The 22,311-nt window shown below is 44.6% G+C and overlaps 1 protein-coding gene across 6 annotated transcripts in view; it reads right to left on the bottom strand.

Moving 5' to 3' along the window:
- Window positions 1-22,311, bottom strand: part of Dclk1 (doublecortin like kinase 1) — a 278,154-nt gene that overhangs the window by 142,902 nt on the left and 112,941 nt on the right. For all 6 annotated transcript variants that reach the window (XM_005343997.2, XM_026778638.1, XM_013348343.2 and 3 more), the window contains exon 4: window positions 9,527-9,626. In XM_005343997.2, coding sequence (XP_005344054.1) covers window positions 9,527-9,626 — 100 coding nt within the window. The remainder of the gene's footprint in view (window positions 1-9,526; window positions 9,627-22,311) is intronic.

Genomic DNA, 22,311 nt, shown 5'->3' with positions numbered 1-22,311 from the left:
CACACACACACACACACACACACACACACACACACACACACAGATCTTAGGAAAATATAAATAGCTAGGTATTTGAAACATAGAAATATAATGACCTTGGGCCCTTACTTAACTTCTCTGATTTGATTTAGAAGGCATCGCTGTAGTGTGTTATCTGAAACGTTAGTGTGATCAATATAAACTGCATTCATTGTTTTTAGAAAGGCCTGTGGTCTGAGGCAGAACTACCACAATGTCACAATTTAAAAAAAAAAATGGAACAAAGAACTGAGAAAATAAGAACTCAGGGGTTGAGACAAGGTAAAGCTTTATAAAACATGTGACTTTTGTCAAAGGACAAGAGGGGTTTGGGTGGGGTGAGAAGGAAGAAGAAAGCCTCAGGTGTGTGGGACAGCATGGACTAAGGTGGAGAAGTTTGAGAAGTGGTGCTAAGGAAAGCAGCAAATATCCCTTGGGCTGGAAAACGGGGTTCTACAGTGATGGCAGCAGCTGGATGGGGCTGAGTGGGGGAAGGTAGGACCACCTTCACTAGCTTGCTAAGGAATCTGGGTGTGGAGTGATCTTTAAACAAAGCAAAGCAAAGCAAAACAAAAACTCAGGAGAGTCAGTCTGTCCAAATAAGGTCATGGAATCATTGGACCTAAGAAAGCAAGTTCATGCACCCTTGCCACAGCCCAGGCAGGAGACACTGCTGATCAGACAAGGACTTGGCATTAGAGAGTGGGCCTCAGAGGTACTGACAGACCGCTCACGACCTGGGTTCTGGTGCTCCGGCCTCTGTTACAGAGAGTCCAGAGGCCAGGGACTCACCCTGGAAACCAGGAGGGCGATGCAATCTGACGAGCTGACCACCAGGGGATGAGTTCATGCGTGGGCCAGGCCAAAGTTTCTGTGGCTGTGGAATAATCACAGATGTGTCCAACCAGAAAGCTGGTTATATGGCTGCGTAGCTCATATGCAGGGTCAAGGCTAGACGTGTAGACGGGGAGGCGGTCAGTGAATTTAGAAGTTAAAAAATCATTGTCAAACGTAGACAGCCTTAGGTTTGAACTCTGCCTTCTATATTAGCTAGCTGTGTGGCCTCAGACAAATTATTTATCATCTCTAAGCCTTAATTTCCTTAATTGTAAAATGGGGAAAATTACAGATACTTCAAAAGGTTCTGCTTATTGCTTACCATCTGGCTGCCATTTGTCACCATCATTGTGGGCCATCACCATCATTGCTGAAGCCATTAAAGTAGATGAACTTGGCCAGGAATGGAGTAATTAAGTAGAAAAAAAAGGGATGCAGAATGAGTCTCGGGGAACAGCCACTAAGGATATATGGCAAAGCGCAAAACTGGAAGGAGCCCAGGAGCAATAAGAAATGTAGAAGATCAGGCTGCAGAACACCACAGAGTTCAAGAAATTTCAAGGAGGGAGGTCATCAGAAATGGAACATGCCAGAGAGACAGATCAAGGAGAAAGGAGGGGAAAAAGAATCTTCAGCACAGTGGTCAGAAAACTGACATTATTTATTGGAATATTAAGCATGTGGCTGGTGAGGGAACCAGTCACAAATATGAAGGGATTCAAAGTGAAAGCTTCAGGAACGGAGAGATGGCTCAGTGATTCAGAGCCTTTGCTGTTCTTGGGACCTGAGTTCAGTATCCAGCACATTTTTCAGGGGCTCACAGCTGCCTGGAAGTCTAGCTCCAAGGGATCTCGCACCCTCTTCTGACCCCAGTGGAGACCTGCACATGTGTGCTGACTCTCAGACACACACATAAAATAAGTTTCACCCAGACCCCAAGGAAGTAAAAACTAGATCCCAAAGTGAACTCTGAGCTGAGTCATCTTCCAGAAATTTCAAAGTACCTAGAGACACATACAGTGTTTGGGCCTATCATCCACTTCAAGGCTGTCAAAGGCGTAAGCCCTTAGAGAGAGCAGAATCTTCAAGAAAGACTTTCCTTTTTAATATAGTCTTTTGTTTGGTGTGTGATAGATGAAGCCTTGCACGTGCTAGAATGCTACCCAGCCCTATGTGGGAGAGTTTTCAGACAGCTGTGATGGGAACCCCATCATTCTAAAACAGAGGCAATGATCTCCTTCTTTGTCATAAGGGTTAGTGGGAGACAGAAAGCACTAGGTGGGGCTTCTGCATGAACAGAATGGCAGACGTGGGTGGGTTTTTACATTGTTGGCCTGTTGGATGGGACATGAGATGAATGAGTGATTTGATGGATCTGAGTCTGCGTCAAGCTCATTAGATCCCTTCCAAGAGGATCATCTGAGGCCCAAGGGAAGTGAGCATTTTAGGAAATAAAGCCAAAGGTGGAAGACACCAAATGTCAAAGGCACATTAGGGAAGCAGGCTGGACTCTCTCTGCTGAAGTCCCTGAAGCACCCCAAAAGGCAAAAGAGAAAGTTGCTTTTAATAAGCAGTGATGGTACATGCTGCCTAGTGCCTGCATCTCTGGTGTGGAAATTGTTCTCATGGCAACAAGTGGACCAGCCTGTGCCTGGCTTAGCCTCTGTCTCCAATGCACAGGACCCCCCCCCATTCAGCTCCATGGCATAGCAGTCAATCAAATCTGCACACCACTGAGCTCCAGGAAGATTTCCATCTCTACTCACAGTAGGGGTGTTTGTGGTCAAGAAAGTCTTCAGCACTTCCTTGCTGTTTCCTTTTAGATTCTTTTTATAGAAACAGTTTTCTCTTAATTTTAATCCCACTTCTTCCCCAGCCCCACCTCCTTCCAGATCCTCTCTCATCCTCCACCCACCCAACTTCATGTTTTCTTTCTCCGTCTCTATGTAAAACAAATAGGTAACCATATAAAGCAAGACAAGGAAAGCAATCCAAAAATCACAAAATAAAAACAAAATAAAAAGAAAATAAAATTTAATTGACAAAAGGCAAAGAGCCCACCAGCTTTTGTGTCCTTTACTCAGAACTCAGACAAATGGCCCCACCCTCCACTTTAAATGTCAGGCTGAGATCTTCAAACCGAAACAAACGCAATGGAAAATGAAGAATTAAGCATGCCAGATTTGACATGCCCCTCTCAGAAGACAATTTTTGTTGGCCTATTCATTCCTAGAAATAACTTCTGAAACAGTCAAATCGTACATCTGGGAGAAATCTGCCCACAAGACTTGCTGTGAACCAGCCTCATAACCCAATTAAAGCGACGGAGAGCTATTGGTCTGCTGTGAACCATTAATCATTTTAACATTATAGCTCTCCCAAAGGTAAAAAACCCACGAGGAGCAGCAGAAATATTTAATACTCTGGGTCATAGTTCAATGCCGAAAAGCCTCTGGTCCCTTTAAATGTGTGCGATGTTCAAGGTTAATACGAGACATCATATAAGATGGCTCGCTACCTACAGTTGTTGTTCCTGGCACACTTCCTGCTGCACAGTGCATCTATGAGTGGAAGAGTTTATTGAATGAATGAATGAATGAATGAATGAATGAATGAAAGTCATAGTGAATTTTGAAAGCAGTGGTTTCAAACCACTTTACAGGGAGGTCTGGTCTTTATCTAAACTTTATTTTTTTTTTCTCAGTGTTTTCACTAACTGTGGCTTCCGGTCATCACCAGATCCAGGGTGGAGCAGTTGGGTACCCCACACTACGGGAGTCTTCCCATGTGAAGCTGAAGGAATGTCCCTTCTGGAAAGATGTTCATACCCAGGAAGAACACTGTATCCCAGATGGTTATGCCTGGGAAAGTTAGACTCAGGTCCTGCTGGTAGGACACTACGCATGTGTGCGTGCATGCATCACACTTCAGAGTTCTTAGAGAGGTCTCAGCTTTCATAATCTGACAAGTTTCAAGTCTGTGCCTCACAGCATTCTGGAGGTTGAGGTAGAAGGATCTCAGGTTGAAGGCCAACGGGAGATTTATAGTGAGACATGGCTAGTCTGACAGAAATAGTGAGACCTTATCTCAAGAGAAATATAATAGAACTGCAGAGATGGCTCAGCAGTTAAGAGCACTGACTGCTCTTGCAGAGGACTGGAGTTCAATTCCCAGCACCCCCATGACTGTTCACAAGCATCTGTAACTGCAGTTCCAGGGGATCTGATGCCCTCTTCTGGTCCCCACAGGTACTGCATCCATGTGGCACATACATAAATAGACAAACAAAATGCCTACACACACTTAAAAAAAAAAGTAGAACACTATACAGCTACCAAAGCTTAACTATCTATTCTCTTCTTCAGTTTTGTGCTGTTTATGCCTATACAGATTTGTAGGTTCATGTGTACACACAAATATAAATACAGCTTTGTTTCATCTCTCTTACTTTAACAAGAAGACTTGAAATATAGACCCCTCAGTCCACACAGGGAATGGACCAAATCACACATCTGACATTAAGCCTGCAGGTAAGGAAAAGCAATTCTCACACGTGGCCCATGAAACTGACCTATTACTGGCCTACACGAGCAGTCTGCCTGGGAGCCGGCTTTTCCTGGCTTTCTTTCTTTTTCCATTCAAATCATAACAGCACAGACTCTTGTATATAGCCATTCAATTTTACTTTCTTAGATAGGATAGACTCCTTGGTGTGGTCAGATGGACATTTCTAGCTCTGCTAAAGCACACAGATCCCAAAGCAGAACCCTGTGACGACCAGTGGACAAGCCCCTACCTGCAGGGAGCCAATGGGCTTTCAGTAGAGATTATTGGCTATCAGCTCTGCATCAGCATCTCTTGGACTGGGAGTTCAGTCAAGGAGACACACAGGCTCCTGTGCCTGTGAAAGCACTCGTACACAGCTTAGACGAAAGGTTTCAAGGGGACCCTCAACACCGTGGTGTGAAAACCCCTGAGAGCATTTCTTTAGCCCATCGGATGAAGGGCAGACCATCGACAGCTCTGCCATTAGCAACTCTGCAACCAGACTATTGATATCATTGCCCAAAGCCAAGGACAGTGGATCAAGAGAAACTCAGGGGCCTGGCAAGATGGCTCAGTGGCTAAGAGCACTTGCTGCTAATGCAGAGGACCTGGGTTCAATTCCCAGCCCCCACGTGGTGGCTCACAACCATCTGTAACCACAAGTCTAGGGGATCCGATGCCCTCTTCTGACCTCTGTGGGCACTGTAGGAACAGGGTCCACACATAATCACTCAGTGCCCTTCCAGTAATTATAAAAATTAGAGGAAATAAATTTGGTTCAACTAAAATCTGGATGGCTTGTACAATTTCCACTGTGTGCAGAGATAGTTGTCCCCCAGAAATCCCTGTTTAAGTCCCAACTTCTGATACTTGTGAACATGAAGTCGTTTGGAGAAAAGGTCTTTGAAGATGTTCAAGAGATGAGGAGAGATCTTTATCTAACAACTGGTGACCTTCTTGGAAGAGGGAAATGGGATAAACATACTGAGTCATGGGGATGGAGGAGGCAGCTTGGAGGGATGTTCCCAGCAAGGCAAGGAATGCAAGATTGCCTCTGCCAACAGCAGCCATTATGGAAGAGGGAGGGGACGATTCTGCCTGTACTCCAGACAGTTCTCTACCCACGACTTCATTTTGAACATTCTGCCTCAATCGCTGCAACACAGTAAGTCTCTGGGCTTTCCCCTCACCCTGGTATTTGAAATGTTTATTTATAGTTGGTACATAATATTGAACATATTTCTGGGATATAATGTGATGTTTCAATACACAATGCAGAGTGATCAAGTCAGGGTAATTAGCTTATCCACCACTTCAAACATTTTTCACTTTTATCTTTAAAAAAAACCCCACAAAACAAGAAAATGTGAAGTTGGGAGATATGAGTGGGAAAATCCAGGAATTTGTAAATCTTGGTTAAAATACATTGAGTACTTATATGAAATTTGTAAAGAATTAGTAAAGGCATTTTCCATATTTTTGTGGTAATATTCAAGATCTTTTCTAGTAGTTCCTGTTGCCCTAGCTGTCTAGTTTGTGGTCATTTATACAGCAGCCTTAAGAAACTAATGAACTACAAGAGGCAAAAAGTATATAAGCTTCAAAAAAATGATTTCCTTGCCCAAGTTTCAAGATCTCAGAAAAGTAAGAGAGATTTAGGCTTTCAAGTAAGCTGTTGGCTGGACAGTGGTGAACCACCCATGACAAGACTATATAATGATTATAAGTTGTAGAAGAAGCCATGAAGGGTGGGGACATAGGCTTGGAGGATGAGGGACTGGACGAAAAGGTGACATCTAGACCAGGTTCATCAGCAAGGAGTTGATGTGGGCAAGGCAGGCAGTATTCAAGCAAACCCTCCCACTTCCGAATGGCAGTAAGTGCCACGCTCACTAGTTTGCCACTGGGGTCTAAGCCACACTGTGTTGAGCTTCCTGTCTCCAACTTGGCATATTCCTTCACTCTGGTCCCTCATTCTACATCAGACAGCAGGTTCCACAAAGGACGGCTCTGCCAGCCTCTGCTGGCCTCTATATATGCACTCTGGCCGCCATTGGAAGGTGCCGAAACTCTCTTGATGGATGACACCCTGCTAAAATGGCTACATTCTGAATCAGAACAAGGAAGGAACCCCATGTAGCACATGAAGATGGGAAGGAGTATTTATGGTCTTTCATTTCTGATGCTGATCCCGCTCCCATGTGGCCCTGGAAAATATATATCTGCTCCAGAAATATCCATTGGAAAGCCCCGGGGTAATGTCTTTGGGAGATTGCTAGTGATTCTTGGGGGGGGGGGGATGCATCCTTCCTAATTCTAGGAATACTAGTGGCTGGGTTCATTTCTAAAGATAAGATAAAAAGCGTTGCCTTCCTTGTTACACAAGGCCACTTCCTGACACCATTAAATCAAGTGTGCCTCTGCACTAGGAAAAATATTAATTCTGCAGATGTCACCTTTAAGGAAGTTTACTATGGAACTTCATATATACAGCATCAATGTTCGAATACAGCTTAGTTAAGAAGAGATGAGCTGGGTTAAAACACACTCAGAGCATTTATAAAAAGACTCACATTTTAATACATTAGCCCAGAACACGCTGTTCAAGCATCAGGAAAATTGCAGTTGTCAACGTGCGAATTTAGACTGGTTAAGTTCATCCAAGGAAGTAAAACCTCAATTTAGATTTTTTTTTTCTTTAGTAGACTCTCCTTCCCCCTCCTGTGCCCACGTGTTTCTTCTAGAATGGGGGAGGACAAGTTTCACAGTAAATGTATTTCACACAGAGAATTGAGTAGGGCATATTTATTGGGAGAAAGGAAGTGAGGAACGCAACAAAATGTAGAGCTCTCTCAAAAGGCTAAATGTCAAAAGATGACTAGTGTGTGTGTTGTGTATGTGTGTACGTGTGTGTATGTGTACATGCACTTGTGTCTTCTTTTAAAATACTTTCACTTTTGTTTTATTTTATTTTATCTTATGTACATGTGTGCTTTGCCTACATGTATGTTTATACACCATGCATGTCCCTGGTGCCCCCTGGAGGACAGAGAAAGGTATTGGGTTTTTCAGAACTAAAGTTACAGACAGTCGTCAGCCACCCCGTGGCTGCCTGGAGTCCAACCCAGGTTTATTGCTAAAGCATCCAGTGCCTTTAACAGATGAGCTGTCTCTCCAGCACCCACTTGTGTCTCTAGCAAGGCTGGGGGGGGAGCAAGGGAGCACCCTCTCACTGAGCTACACCTCCACATGCATTTTGATAATGAGGGAAATTGGTAAGCTATCCCCCGACCCCCGGCAGTTTTCTGATATACTTCGCAGAAAGTCTGTCTGCCAGTGGTGGTGGGTGGTTGAAGCTTCGGGCTGGCAGCCTATCTCACCACATCAGTAGCAATGGACCAGCCAGCTGTGTGGCTTCCCAAGATGGGCCAGGTGGGAGTGGCGGCCTGAAGTCAGCCTAGGACTAGATAAAGGGTAGGGAGGCCTTGCACACCAATGGCCAGCTCTGCTGATTTGGAAGTGAGCTGTACTCCGGGCCAGGCGGACAGGCTGTTCTCACTCTCAAAGCAGCAAGTGGGCTTTCCCCGCAGAACACATCTGGTGTCCCAGAACGTCCTATCAAAGGCAGCGATTTTCTTTACATTGAAAGTCAAGGCCATTTATTTTTCTCAAAACCCTTGCTGTCAGCTGGGTGCCCTGGCTGGAAATGTTTGCTTGTTCCACAAAATGGCAAAGCTGCTTTGTCCTTAAACAAGGTGGGGCACTGTCCTCCCTGAGCATGTCTTCTGAATGAGACTTTTCCATAAATCCTTGCCCCGGGAGGACATGTGTATCCATTAGGAAGATGGTATATATTTAGAGAAAGAGATGCCAAAGTAATCCTCCAGTGAGAGCCTTGCAGGGAAATAAATCTTGTTGTTGGCACATTCATGCCAGCTCTGCTTGAAGTTTTCATGCTGGTGGCCAGTTCTCCTTGCCCTCATTCCCTAAGTCATGGATTCGTGAATGTTTAGGTGCGTATCATTGATGTTATCTACGGACATGTCTGTGCTGCTTAACGATAAGGGTATGTGCTGTGACCTGCATGTTCGGGTGGCCTATGGGGGAAACATCGTATAAACAAGTTAATAAAGAAGAAGGCTGTGCATGCCTAAGCACTGTATAGTCACGAGACTCCACTGTGGGTGGCATCTGTCATTGAGAAAATGTCTACATGTGGCCCATCACGACAGCAGACATACGTGGTCCCAGATGAGCATGAAATGAAGTTTTCAGGTGCAGCCGGGCCGGGCCAGCACTGGCCGTTACCTTATGCACTTCAAGACCGTCCACCCATTCTGCCAATGTAGCCATAAATTCACTTATGACTTCCAAAAATTTCTCAAACTAGATAGAATTCGAAGTGTCAGTAATGATGTCATAGTTCCTTAGTTAAATCAGAAGTGAAATTACCCTGGCAGGATGTCCTTGGCAGTTGTTTTACCAGTGACACTGTAAGATTCTGAGGTGACTCCCCAGGCCTCACGAAAGGAAATCATTCTGAAAATCATAGCCTTTTCCATCCATTTTTCTATCTATCAGTAACCCTTCCCCTTATTAATCACCAAGGGTCACATTTAGTTCATTAAGGGAAGGAAGCAACCATGTTGACACTTCACAGATGTTAATGACATATAAATTCCAATGTACTTCAGGGACCCAGTGCAAACCATTTTCTCAGGAATCAGAGGAAGCCACATGAAAGCTGAGTCTGGGAGCACACTTGGTAATTTTATGATTGCAAATCCATCCGTCATAAATTTTTTTTAGGCAAATAAATAATTAAAAGTATCGAAATCCACACCGCGATTCTCGGAAAGGCATCAGCCTGGTTATTAAACGGCTATAAATTAGCCATTAGGAATGTATTCTTCCAAATGGATTAACCTTTTCAATTATCATTTCATCTGTTTTCTATATTTTAAAAAAAAATCAAAGAAATGCAAGATATAGGAAAGACAAGGCAAGGAGAGGATCTGAAACTGATTTGGTGGCTTTGGAGTTGACATAATCTTGGCCCGGTGCAGTTCATTTTGGAAAGCTGCCTCAAATTTCCCCGGGTTTTGAACTTTTTTTTTTTCCTTACCACTTTCATCTAGCAAGAAATCATCCTGGTAACGGAACTTCTCTGGTCCACATGCAATAAAAATGTCATCGTCACCAAAAAAGTCCTGAAGGCACATCACCTACAAGAGAAAAGCATGGTACTCAGCCAGGGGTCCACACAACAGCAGTCGCCCCCCCCTCCCCAGACCACCACATAAAGCCATTTTCGTCTAATGGAATCAACAAGGGGATTTCAAAGGCTTGGCTCGGGCATCTGTTATCAGTAAGGAACGCGTTACTGTGTTAGTCTCAGGTCTGCAGGAAGGCAGAGAAGGCGACGAGCCCCAGTAACTGTCACGTTTATGACTGCACACACCAACAGGCTATGAGGCAAGAGTTCTTTGTTTCCATAACACCAGGGATCCAGCTATTCAGAGCAGGGACACCCCCGCCCCCCAAAGTTCTGAATGGGAGTTCCAACACCAGCGAGGGCCAATGCACACCGCGTGGCTTTCACAGCAGATAGGGTTTTGTTCGTAACTGATGGCGTTATAGTCTCACAATAATCTAAGAAAAAATGGTATATTGGAATAACCTGTAGACCCAGTCCACCTCTAGTTGAGATAAAACTGAAAGCCTTATAAGAGGAAGAACTGGAAAAAAGGAGGTTTTGATGAAGTTCAGATATAGACGTTAAAGAAACGCTACGTCTTTCTCTCGGTACTCTACCCCCAATTAATCTTCAATAGTGGGGATCAAGCCCAGAATTTGTACACATTAGATTGACACTCAGCCACTGAGTTGTGTCTCTCGCCCTTCTTTGTTTGACACCACTGCGAGCCTAGAGCTAGCCTTGAACTGTCCATCCTCCTGCCTCAGCCTCCCTAGTGCTGGGATTATAACCTGGAGCCATCATGACCCCTCCCTCCCACCTTCTCGTTTTCAGGTGAAAGAAAACTTTAGACATGGTTGCATGTTTCTATCATCTAAAGACAGAGGAGGCTGAGGAGAGGGGACCACCAGGTGGACTTCAAGGCCAGTCTGAATACCACAGTGACATTCTGTCTGAAAAACAAAAGGACCTCATGCAGTCTATTCCCAAAGGAGAACTTTAAGGTAAATGTCACTCGCAGTGAATTGCGGTTGGGATGACTCATTCACAAGCTTGAAGATGCTTCTACAGTGATTTGTTCGTAGCATGGGTTATGCTGATGCTGGAAGGCTGCTCAATCCTATGCATTCCCAATTTTCTCTCACCCTGTGGGTCAATCACAAGGTGACACTGCCCCACTTCTCTGCAGCAGGAAAACACTGCCCAAAAGCAAGGTGGAGGGAGAAAGGCTTTATTTGGCTTGCAGGTTATAGTTTATCATCAAGGGAAGGCAGGAGCCTGGAGGCAGGAACTGAAAGAGACCGCGGAGGAACACTGTGTACATGATTGCTCCCGGGCTCTTGTTAGCTACCTTTGTTATAACCCAAGCCCACCTAAGGGATGGCACTACCCATGGTGGGCTGGGTCCTAGTGTGTCAAATATCAGTCCAGAAAATGCCACACTGTCACGCCCACACCCCAAGCTGATAGAGGCAGTTCTTCAACTGGAGATCCCTCTTACTAGGTGTATCCAGTTGACAAGAAAACTCACCAGGGAAGAGCTGTGCAAAACAGCCTTTTGAGTGGCATTTTCCTCTGGGTACTTAGGTGTCAAAGAAAAACACATGTGGCAGGCGAGATGCTAAAGCCCTGTGGTTACGGTCAGCATCTCTCTCACCCGCCGACCAGCCACGGGTGCCTCTGGGGCTTTGTGTCTTGGTCAGCCTTTGGCAGTGCTGCTGTGTCATGTCTCACAAGCGTGGGACTCAGAGCTGCAAGTTGGGAGCGAGAGCATTCTCTGCAGCCCCGGGGGCAATGGCTTGTGGGCTACCGAGGGTCTCTCACGATGTCTCCTTTCCATAAAAACTGGCTGCAGTTTTTTTAGAGGAGATTTCTCCAATGGTTTGACGATCAACATTAAGTATGAATCAGATGTATCCAGGGCCATAAGTGCTTTGTCTGCCATCTAAAGTTTGAGGGCATGGGTCATTTAAGAGGAGGGCTAACCCAAGGATTTCATCACAAGCATGGTATGAGAATGACCGGATGTCTACTTTCTTTCTAAAGAAACCTTTGGATGGCAGGATGTGTCCTCACTCATCTCGGCATCCCAGCTTTCTCGTTGGGTATTGATGACATCTAGTCACGCATGCATGAGGCATAGCTCTTCAAGATGCACAAGTTTCTAATGAGTGGTTGGTGGATGTAAGCTAGTTCATGGCACAAACATACAAAAATGAATTAGGCGTGGGCTCTCCCTCAAGTAAAACGGGACACTAGCCCCAAGAGTGGGTGTGTCCTTAAAAAGTAGGTGGTGGATGGAACTTGTGCCATCGGAGGTCCTGTGTCCAAAGGTCACAACCAGTTTATTCAGTGTGAACAGAGTCCTTTGTTCTGAACTCCAAATAGTTTAGTGTGTTAAAGTGTACCCACGTTCAAAGGGTGGAGAGGACTGAGATCCCTGAACTTGATTTTAGAACTGTTTCTTCCAGAGCAGTGTGCATGCAGTACTCGCACACCCCTCTAGGGACATGTGGGGACAGTCGCAGGTCACAGGTTTCAGCAGCCAGGAGTGTCGGGACACACCTACAGTACCAGCACTGCAAGAAGATTGTGAGTTTGAGACCAGCCTGGGCTACACAGTGAGAAGCAGTCCCAAAATAACACAAACCAACTACAACATAGAACTCAAAGAATGAGCAGGGGAGAACTATTAGCCACTGACTCCCCTGGCAACCATGTTCCAATAGCAATATCTACGTACCAGTTTATTTTCTGAAACTTTAATGATGGGCCTACAGTGTGTCAAGTTCTGATTCAAATATATATATTCCTAGTTGGGCCTGGGGATATTTATTTCAGCCTATAATATACTCAATACCCAAGAATAGGACCCAAGTTTACTCTCCAGAACCCATGGTTTCTGTTTGTTCATTTTTGCTTTAAGGAGGCAGGTATAGTAGAATTTATAAGCCAAATCAATATCGGGGAAACGGAAACATGCAGAGCCTCACTGATGACCTTGAGAACATGGTTGTGGTGCTCAAGGAGAAACAGAACTGAAGGGTACTCTCTTGGTCTCAACAAACATGTACCTATACACACAAATGCGCACAAAATGCACTCATAAAGCACATACACAAAATTTCTTCGAGATCAAAAATGTTGTTTTCTAAAGGAAATACTCCTTCTTTTTCTGTGTATTCTACCATTTTCATTACAGGGTATCAGGTGACTATTCAACCACGCTCAACTGTTTCTGCAGGGTTTTGCGAGGCGGGGAGCTAAGCAGCAGGACTATGGCGTGGTCTAAGAGTGCTCCTAGCATCCTGCCGATGACCCTTCTCCCAGTCTGAACCTCAGAGAGCACATCAGACAGCAAGGGATCCATCTTGGATGGTTTAAGCACGATTCTGTTGGCAAGTGGGAGATGAAACACAGCGAACTTTTTGATGTTCCTTCCAACACCAGGATTCCAAGAATATGAAAAGAACGCAGCGATTGCTAAAGAAATTATCTGTCATCGCGCAGCAGAAAAGACACAGGAAAAAGTCATTCCAGTGTCAAGTAATATGTCCTCATTTACCGCCCAAGCTTCAGTGAGTGGAATCAATGAAAGTGTTGAACTGTCTGACATGCTGGGGGTTTTCTGCTGAACGTCATTTTGCCTCCCCTGCTCACAGCATCTCATTGGAAAATGGCAGCAAGCTCCATAGATGAAATTGATAGAACAGCTGAGAACAAAAAAGGTTTAGATTAAAAGAAAGGTGGATGGGGGAAAACAGATGCGTTTAGACCATTGTAATGTAGTCCATTCATCAGAGAAGAGCAACAGAGGGAGCTTAGAGCCCTTTTTCTCTGGGAAAATGCAGGGTGGGAATTTTCCTTGAGGTCTTTCTGAGCATTCTGGCATGAAGGAGTTAAAGAAAGTAGAGAAATGTTAAACGATTTTTGCGTGATAATCTGATCTTATATCTATAAAGTGTTGATCACTTTAAAACTTAGTTGTACTCAAAACTCATCTTGGTTGCCAGTTTTAAAATATAAGTTACATTTGAGGATAAAGTGCATGCTTCATGCTGCCAGGAATCAGGAATATGTTCCTCATCTGCTCCAAAAATCTCTACTCAGTTGTGGTCAGAAGGATCTATCAAGATGGGGCAGATGTAAGAGAGGTCTTGAGGAAGGAGACATACGCAGACTGAATAACTCCTGTCCAAGCCTTCCTGCTTACCCACACCAGCTCTCCAAGAGCTGGGATGTCTATATCTGTTCTTCCCATTCTTACTGTAGCTGTGTGTTGATTCCCTACAATATCTCCAAATCTCAGGCATCCCCAACCCATCTCCCTAGAGCCGCCATCATCCTGTCTGCCCAGAGCCCAGGGACCTCCTCCAGGGACCTTGGAAGAAGGTCCTTGTAGAAGTCTGATTCCCTGCCCCTTTCTCTGCAATCCATTCTGTTTAATTTTGTCCATCTGCCATTTCCATAGGAAAATTTCAAATTCTCTTTCTGTAGCTCAGAAGCCATCAATGACTTATCATCAAGAGAAACTCTGTCTTTTGGAGCTGGCATTCCAGATGTCCTCACATCTGTCTCCAGCTCCACCTACCAGTGTCTCCAGTCATAACCAGTCTGTTGAGTGATAAACACTGTTAGATGGTTGGATGGCTGGGTGGATGGATGGACAGTTTGTGCTCTAAAATGAATGTGTGTCACCTGATTCTATTCTCTGAAAAGGGGCTTATTCTTTCCTACTTGTATGCTTTCTTTTCCATAAAACACGCCCCTATTTTGAGTCCACTTTCATATAGGCTTGGTCTAAGTCCCTTCTATGGACCAAGGTCCAGTTGAAGGTTCATGCCCGACCTTCCCCATCCCCTCCAAACCAAAGGGTTACACACTTGTTCTGAAGCTGTTGTCATCATTCAATAAATGCTTATTGGTCACTTATTTGATAGCCTCAGAAATGTGCGTCCCCATTTTTTCTCTGTCCTTTTCCGGTTTATAGATCTATGGACTCAACTTGCAACACAGTGTGCTTGTGAATCGATAAGTCACCAAAAGACACCCACACGATTTTCTAGTGATTTTTGCCGAAGGGCTGAGGCGTTGTGTCTGGATTGCTCTGCCTTCTCTCAGTTGTCCTGAAATGAACTTGTTTATAAAGAATTCACATCCAGTCTGGGCAGAACAGGGTCCCTTGGTGGTGCCCTCTTTGGTCCTACATCCATGTCTGCTCTGGCACGTTCCCCAAAAGCACAGCACTGCTGATCACCTGGGTTATGACTGATCCTGGCTCTGCCACTCAGCTCTGAAACTCTTTTGTGCCTCATTTATCTCCTCAATCATTTGAAGGACTTGATATCTTGAGACCACGAATAGGAAACAAATCCTTAATGAACTTTAGCTACTTTTTTTTTTTTTTTGTTACTTGACACAAGTGAGTCATCTGGGAAGAGGAGGCTCAACCGAGGAAACACCTCCATCAGACTGGCCTGTCTGGTGGTAGGTAACTCTATGTTGTGTTTTCATTATTGACAATTGATGTGGGAGGGCTTGCACACCCCTGGAAGAGGGGGTCCCGGGGTGTATAAGAAAGCAGGCTGAGTAACCAGGGGCTAAGCTAGTAGAAAGCATCCTTCTATAGCCTCTGCCTCAGCTCCCCCCTTGAGTTCCTGCCTCTGCTTCTTGAGGATGGAAGGGAGCTAGGAGTTGGAAGATTAAACAAGCCCTTCCCTCTCCAGACTGGCTTCGGTCAATGTTTCACCATAGCAACAGAAAGCAAATTAAGGTTTGGAGCTTAATTGTTATAAGAAACTTGGAGGAGTTAATTAACTTTTCTTATCAGTTTCTGCGTTGCTGCTAATGTCTTGTACCCGATAATTAAATGATGGAGATAGAAAAGTTGAAGGGTTTTGTGTGCGCTGTAGCATCAAGAGCGCTTGCCCTTGCTGCTGTTTGGGAAAGTGCAGTGGGCTGACCCAGAGTCCCATGCACCATAGGCAAGGGCCCCATCCTGAGCTCCAGCTCCACCTTCAGGCCTCCCCACAGTGAAGGAGACAGAGTGACCATTGCTAGGCAGCTGCTATAACCTGAGCTGAAATCGCCTCTGACCTAGTCGGGGTCACTATTGTTGGGATGGAACACCACAACGAAAAACAACTTGGGGAGGAAAGGGTTTATTTTTCTCACAGTTCCGTATAACAGCTCATTATCAAAAGCAGTGAGGGCAGGAACTCACAGAGGGCAGGAACCCGGAGGCAGGAGATGATGCAGAGTCCCTGGAGGGGAGCTGCTCACTGGCTTGCTCCGATGGCTTGCTCAGCCTGCTTTCTTATAGAACCCAGGACCATCAGCCTAGGGATGGCACCACCCACAATTGACTGTGCCTTCCCACATCAATCATCAAATAAGAAAACTGCCTACAGATTTTTCCTGTAGTCCTGTTTTATGGAGGTATTTCTTATTTGAGGTTCTCTTTTCTCCAATGGCAATAGCTTGTGTCAAGTTGACATAAAGCCAGCCAGTACAACCTCCCAGCATGGTGTTATCAGGAGCTAGTAGAGCTGCTAGTGGACATCACCCACCTGGTGGCAGGTCCTTAGGTGCCTAGGGCACAGTGCACCCTCAGCTCCTCCCCTCTTCTCTTTGGTTTCCTGGTCACGGCTTTGCATCCCCCTCCATTCCATCATGACCGACCCAGCCTTGTCAAATACCCAAAAGCAATCACCTGTGCACTGAACCCTCCCAGACTGTGAACCCAAATCAACCTCTCTCCTCACAGCATGTTGGGAACCCTCAATTACTCTGTGGTGGTTAGAACCCCAATCTATAGATGAAGAAGGCAGCCTAGGATGGAACAGAAGATCAATAGAATGCAGGCCAGTTCAAGCACAATTCAAGCGCAGGCTCTTGACTGCCAATCGGCAGGAAAATATGTTTTTTGTTTTTTAACCAACAGAAACCTATACCCTGGCATGTGTGTCTCAGACATTTCGGATGATGAAACTATTGACAGGCCCGAGTAGTTACCGCATATAGTAACAGTCTAAAGAAGCATCTAATAAAACATTTTTTTCTTTAGAAGAATTTGAATTGTTTCTTTGGCTGGAGGAAAGCGCATTTCTTTTTCCAGCTATGAATTCACGTCTTCCGCATTGACTCATCATGCCAGCGCACTCCCCTCGGGAGACAGATGTGTACAGAGGAAACAAAATCGGGCAGACAAACATGGACTTCCTCAGCGCGGCTTCCGGCCTGAGTTGCTTTGCAAGGGCAAAGATTGAAACAAAGGCAGTAAAGGCGTCTGCTGTTACACATTTCCAAATCGCGCCCACGGAATCCATCGCCCTTCACTGGAGTGTGGTCTCCATGGCAACAGAGGCAGCAGGAAACTGGCCTAGATTCTTATCAGGGCCTTTAACCGGGACATTTTCTTTACAACAGCGCCCTCTACACACCAAGTGGAGGATAGCTCCCAGACACCGCTAGAAGCAGGGCAGAGGGAGAGAGAGATCATTGCAGAAAAACAAAAAGGAACACAAACCAGTGTAAAAATGAAAGCCAAGAAATCCAATCCAGTTATTAAACTCTTTGATTATGATATAACACTTTGATTTTTATTCAAATATTTATGGGTTATTTCTCACTCTACCTGCTACCAGTTAGAGACAGTGGGCATTAAGGTTCCGTGGTTCACGTTTTGAAGATTTGTTTTTATGTTATTGATGAGCATGTGTGTCTGCGTGCATGTATTTACACAGACTTCCAGTGCCCGCCGATGCCAAAAGAGGGCGTTGGATTCCCCAGAGCTGGAGTCAGGGGCTGCTCTGAGTCGCCTGAGTTCTGGTCCTCTGCAGGAGCAGCAAGTGCTCTAACAGCTGAACTATCTCTCCTTCAGCCCCCCAGTTGCTCTCATGAACTTATACCTAGTGAAGAGAGATACTTTCTTGTGAAGTTTTTTTTTTTTTTTAAAGTGTCCGCTCCTAGTGATCATATAAGAGGCCAGATCACAAGTTCTGTCTTGACGCAGAATTCATGGTACGGCCTGTACAATCAGTAGTCATTTAAAATGTGGCTTACACGGCTTCTCGTTCTCCAACACTAAACTAAGATGAGGTATTTCTCCCCTTTTCATTCCGCGCTTGGCCTCTGTTCTGTCCTTGCACTGAACATTCTTAAACTCTACGGTATTGAAATCAGCTATTATGGGCTTTTCTCTTTATAACTAGTTGTGAGATATGACTACAGTTGGTTGTGTACTCACACAAAACTTTGTAAATTATTGTCTTCATACAAATACATCATTGTTGCATTCTTATTTTCTCCCTTTCATTTTTTTGATGATAACCACACATAAACATGATTTATAATAAATCCTCCTAACAAAGCTTTCTAATTAAAAAAAACTTAAAAATTTTTATTTTGGGGCTAGGGAGACAGCAGTTGGTAGAGTTCTTGCTGTGGAGACAGGAGGATTGTACTTAATCCTCAGGACTCAGGTACAAATAAGATCAGCACAGCCACAGGCTTCTGCAATCTCAGAGCTGGGAGGCAGAGGCAGATCCCTGAAGCTCATTGGCTAGTCTGCCCAGCTGAATTGGTGAGCTCCAGGTTCAGTAAGAGACCCTGCCTCAGAAATTAAGGTAGAGGGTGATTTAGTATGTGTATGTGTGTATGTGTTGTGCATGTGTGTATGTGTTGTTCGTGTATGTGTGTGTGCACGCATGCACGTGTGTGTGTGCGCGAGCGTTTGTGCGTTGGGCTTACATATGACTGTGTACTACCTCTCTGTGTGAGTACAGAGGTCAAGAGGGATACCATGTTCTACCACTGCCTCGCTCGCTTGAAGCAGTCTCTCACTGAACCCAGGGTGGTGGCCAGCAAAATTGATGAGCCTCTTGTCTACCTGCCATAGCACTAGGGTTGCAAGCGTGCATGGGGCCGCATCTGACCTTTTATAGGAGTGCTGGGGGTTCTAACAAAAGTTCTCATGCTTGCAAAGCAACTGCTCTTATCCACTGGGCAATCTCCCCAACCTCATTCTTCTCTTGACCTGGGAACAATTTCGTTTTGTTGCTTCAAGAGAGAAGAGTGATTGTAGAATTTGAAAGCGATTCACTCATTTTCTGGGTGTGCCCTCAGCTGCTTGCTGACCTTTCCACAGACCTCAGGTGGAGCTGGTCAAATCCAATCTGCCCAAGCCGCAAAGCCTTTATGCAAAAATCACTTTTTCACAAACTTGGATAAACCAAAGACAAGCAGATGCCAAATGACTGGTTCTTTATGATATAATTCTGCCTTTTAATAACTGATGGTGTCGTTTACAGTGATTTGACTTATAATTTTAATTTTCTGACTTTACAGTAGTGTGAAGCTACTGTGTGTCCACACAGGAATGACCTTAGCGTGCACTAACTGAATGCAAGGTAATGGTGGAGCCCTGTAGGACCCTTGTGTTGAACTTTTAATAGAGTATCCACTAAGTTATATGGTGTACTGAATACTTTATGATAACATAGGCTTTGTGTGTGTTAAATGACTTTTCTTGAAGGTAGGCTAGTGTGAGTGTTCTGAGCACACACGCTGGGCCAGACTAAGCTGTTCCTCCTCCAGTATGATTCCATCTTGAAGGTAGGCTAGTGTGAGTGTTCTGAGCACACACGCTGGGCCAGACTAAGCTGTGATGTGGGGTACGCTATACGCTATTATATTACATTTGCAGTTTGACTATGATCACCAGGCTGCAGTCCCATCTTGATTCTAGGGGAAACTGCCCTGACTGACACTTCTCCCTTATCACATGTGTCCTGGTCCGTGCAGGTGACCTTAACAAAGCACCACTTCCTTATCATCCATATCCTTTCACATTAGCCTCACCTGATGGAAGGTTCCAGCATCTTCTCTAGGACCCTGTATAAGGACCCTGACCCAATCATAACCACTTCCAAAGGTCTTTCCTCCTGAAGCTGTTACTTCAGTTGGGGGCAAAGGTCAGGATGTTTATTTATGAGTTCTCCAAGCTAAAACAAAGTATGCAAACTGTGCAAAGCATCCTCCAGCGGTCACCACTGGACTCTGATGCTACTGGGATGTTCTTGGGCAGCTCAATACCTACAAACCTTAGTTTCCTCACTCATTAAATTTAGCTGTAAAATTCTGTCATTGTGTAGTTGTGTCTTTGTGTGCATTCCTGGGGGTCAAAGAACAACTTCCCGGAGCTGATTCTCCCCTTTCACTGTGGGACCCCTGGGCAAGAACTCAGAGCAACAGGCTTGACTGGCAGGAGCTTTTGCCATCTTCCCTGCCCAGTTTCCTTGTTTGTAAGTGGAACTACCTACCAATCATGTTCCTGGGGGATTCAATGAGACAATGCATAGAAACCATGGCAGGCTCTCGGAGAACACAAAGTACGACCATATTCACCCTCAGCAATGATGGCATCACTAAGGGACACTGGATAGGTAGCTGTATTGAACTTTATTCTGGGGTATTTGGGTCTATTGGTTAGTAAAATAAAAGCATTAGCAACCCAGGAATTGCTGGGATTGAGAGCTATGGAAACCAGGGTTCACTTCAGAACCTTCCAGCCATTGCCTCTTACCAAGTAAAAGAACATCAATCCTGTTTGATTTCTCCTACTCCTTTAGTACTGTCTGCCATATTGTTAGAGTCGCTACACCATAACATTAGACACTAGTTAATTGAAGAATTAATCCATAGACCAGGAAGGTGGAAACTATTTGTCAAATATCTTTTCGGGGCAGGTGTAAAACATCATTGACCTGAACTGAAAAGCAAACTCCTATTAATTTTGTATGGCTAGTGTTCTAGAAGAATGGTAGCCAAATCCAGGAGCTGAAATATTTGAACAATCTGATTAAATTCAGATTATTCAGTCAGGGCTAAAGAATATTAAATCTATAATTCCGTGCTGAAAACATCTCTCAAATGATCCACACACGCAGGTAGCTGAGGTAGTGGCTTGACTTTGAATCAGGCAGATGTCTCTTTAGAGTCATAAAAAAAAATCGTACAAAAAAGGCTCTTCTGGCTTGGATTCCACCCAAGCAATATTTGATCTATAGCTCAAAAATAGCTCCCCCTTGAAAGAGGTTTTCAAAAGTCTATTCTTTTATAAATGCTCATCTTATGATTCTGTGGGTGTGGGGTTGTCATTTGTGAAAGGAAGATGAGGACAAAGAGCTGATGTTCTGGAATAACCTGAACACGTTTATAAGGCGCTTAGGAGGCTCATTAATCACATGGGCTTGGGGCTAAATGGACTCACAGCCCAGAAATGAGTCACCAATCAGCTAACATAAATGCTCCTTGGAGGTCTTGTCATGCAAGTGAGGACACAAAGATCAGGTGTCAAACCCAGAGAACAAAACCAACCCCAGAATCTGTGTGACAACACCCTTAGGTAGAGCTGATTAGCTTAAAATGTTTAAAATAGCACGCTTTGTCTCTCTGTTTAAATTGCTAACACAGGATCTTGCTATGTTGCCCAGGCTAGCCTGAAATCCGTGATCCTGCTTCAGGTGCCAGGTTTACAGGGGAGCACATCACCCTGGGGGTAACATCCCCCCTCTTCCCTCTCTCTCCCTTTCTTTCTATGACCTTGGGCATGCTAGGCAAGTGCTCTTCCATGGAGCTATCTTCCAAGTGCTCTTCCATGGAGCTATCTTCCAAGTGCTCTTCCATTTTTTTTTTAAATCTTGAGACACCTTTTCACCAAGTCGCTCTGGTTGGTAGTCATCTCTCTCTATAGCCAAGGCAGGCCTTGAACTTGTGAGCCCACTGTCCTTAGTCTCTGTGTGATCGAGAATATAGGATATCTAGACCACCAAGGCCAACACTAAATGCCCTTAGATAAAGTCAGATTCTTAATAATCTTTGCAAGAAAATCATAATCCAAAGTATTGGCATATATGTGAAGGATAAAAAAATATAACTACTTTTCCTTGTATGCATTTGTTCACTGGTTTATTATCTGAAGTCTCAAATGATAATATCCCCCAAACCACAGATGCATGCTCCTGCCAGGAATATTTATAAATGTTGCTTGACATTAAAGCATGGAGTTGGTGGCTTTAAATATGTCTGCATCTATTTCCAATTTACTGGTCTGTATATATAGCTTGACACTAAAAGTGATATTTTTATACAATTCAAATTGGTTTTCTCAAGTGATGAATTTTTTCAAGTGACAATTACTCCATAAAGTTCACGTTTCCAAAAAGACTGTGAGCAACACCATCATCACCATCTGCATCAGCATCAGTGTCCCATGATCAACAACACCACTAGAAGCCCTACCACCATCCCCACCACCACCACCATCATCTCTGTCATCATCACGACTCTCACTATCTTTGCCACCATCATCAACACCACCATCATCACTAGTACCACCATAGCTATGACAGCCACCACCACCACCGCAGCAATGTTCACCACTACCATCCCCACCACTGCCATCACCATCACCACCACCATCAGCACCACAATCACACCCAGCACTACCATCATCTCCACCATATAGCCAATACCACCACCACTATCACCACCATCATTATTACAGCCACCAGTATCATTGCTACCATGACCATCACAGCCACTTGTTTCTATTACCATTGACACAACCACAGCCACCCCATCATCTCCACCACCACCATCTCTTCTATTGCCTCCAACACATCACAGTTCCCTCCTCCAGTATGATGATT

This window comes from Microtus ochrogaster, chromosome 1 (assembly GCF_000317375.1).
Source record: "Microtus ochrogaster isolate Prairie Vole_2 chromosome 1, MicOch1.0, whole genome shotgun sequence".
NCBI lineage: Eukaryota > Metazoa > Chordata > Mammalia > Rodentia > Cricetidae > Microtus > Microtus ochrogaster.
The sequence above is the reverse complement of the archived record's forward strand: the minus strand, read 5'-3'. Positions and strand labels throughout refer to the sequence as shown.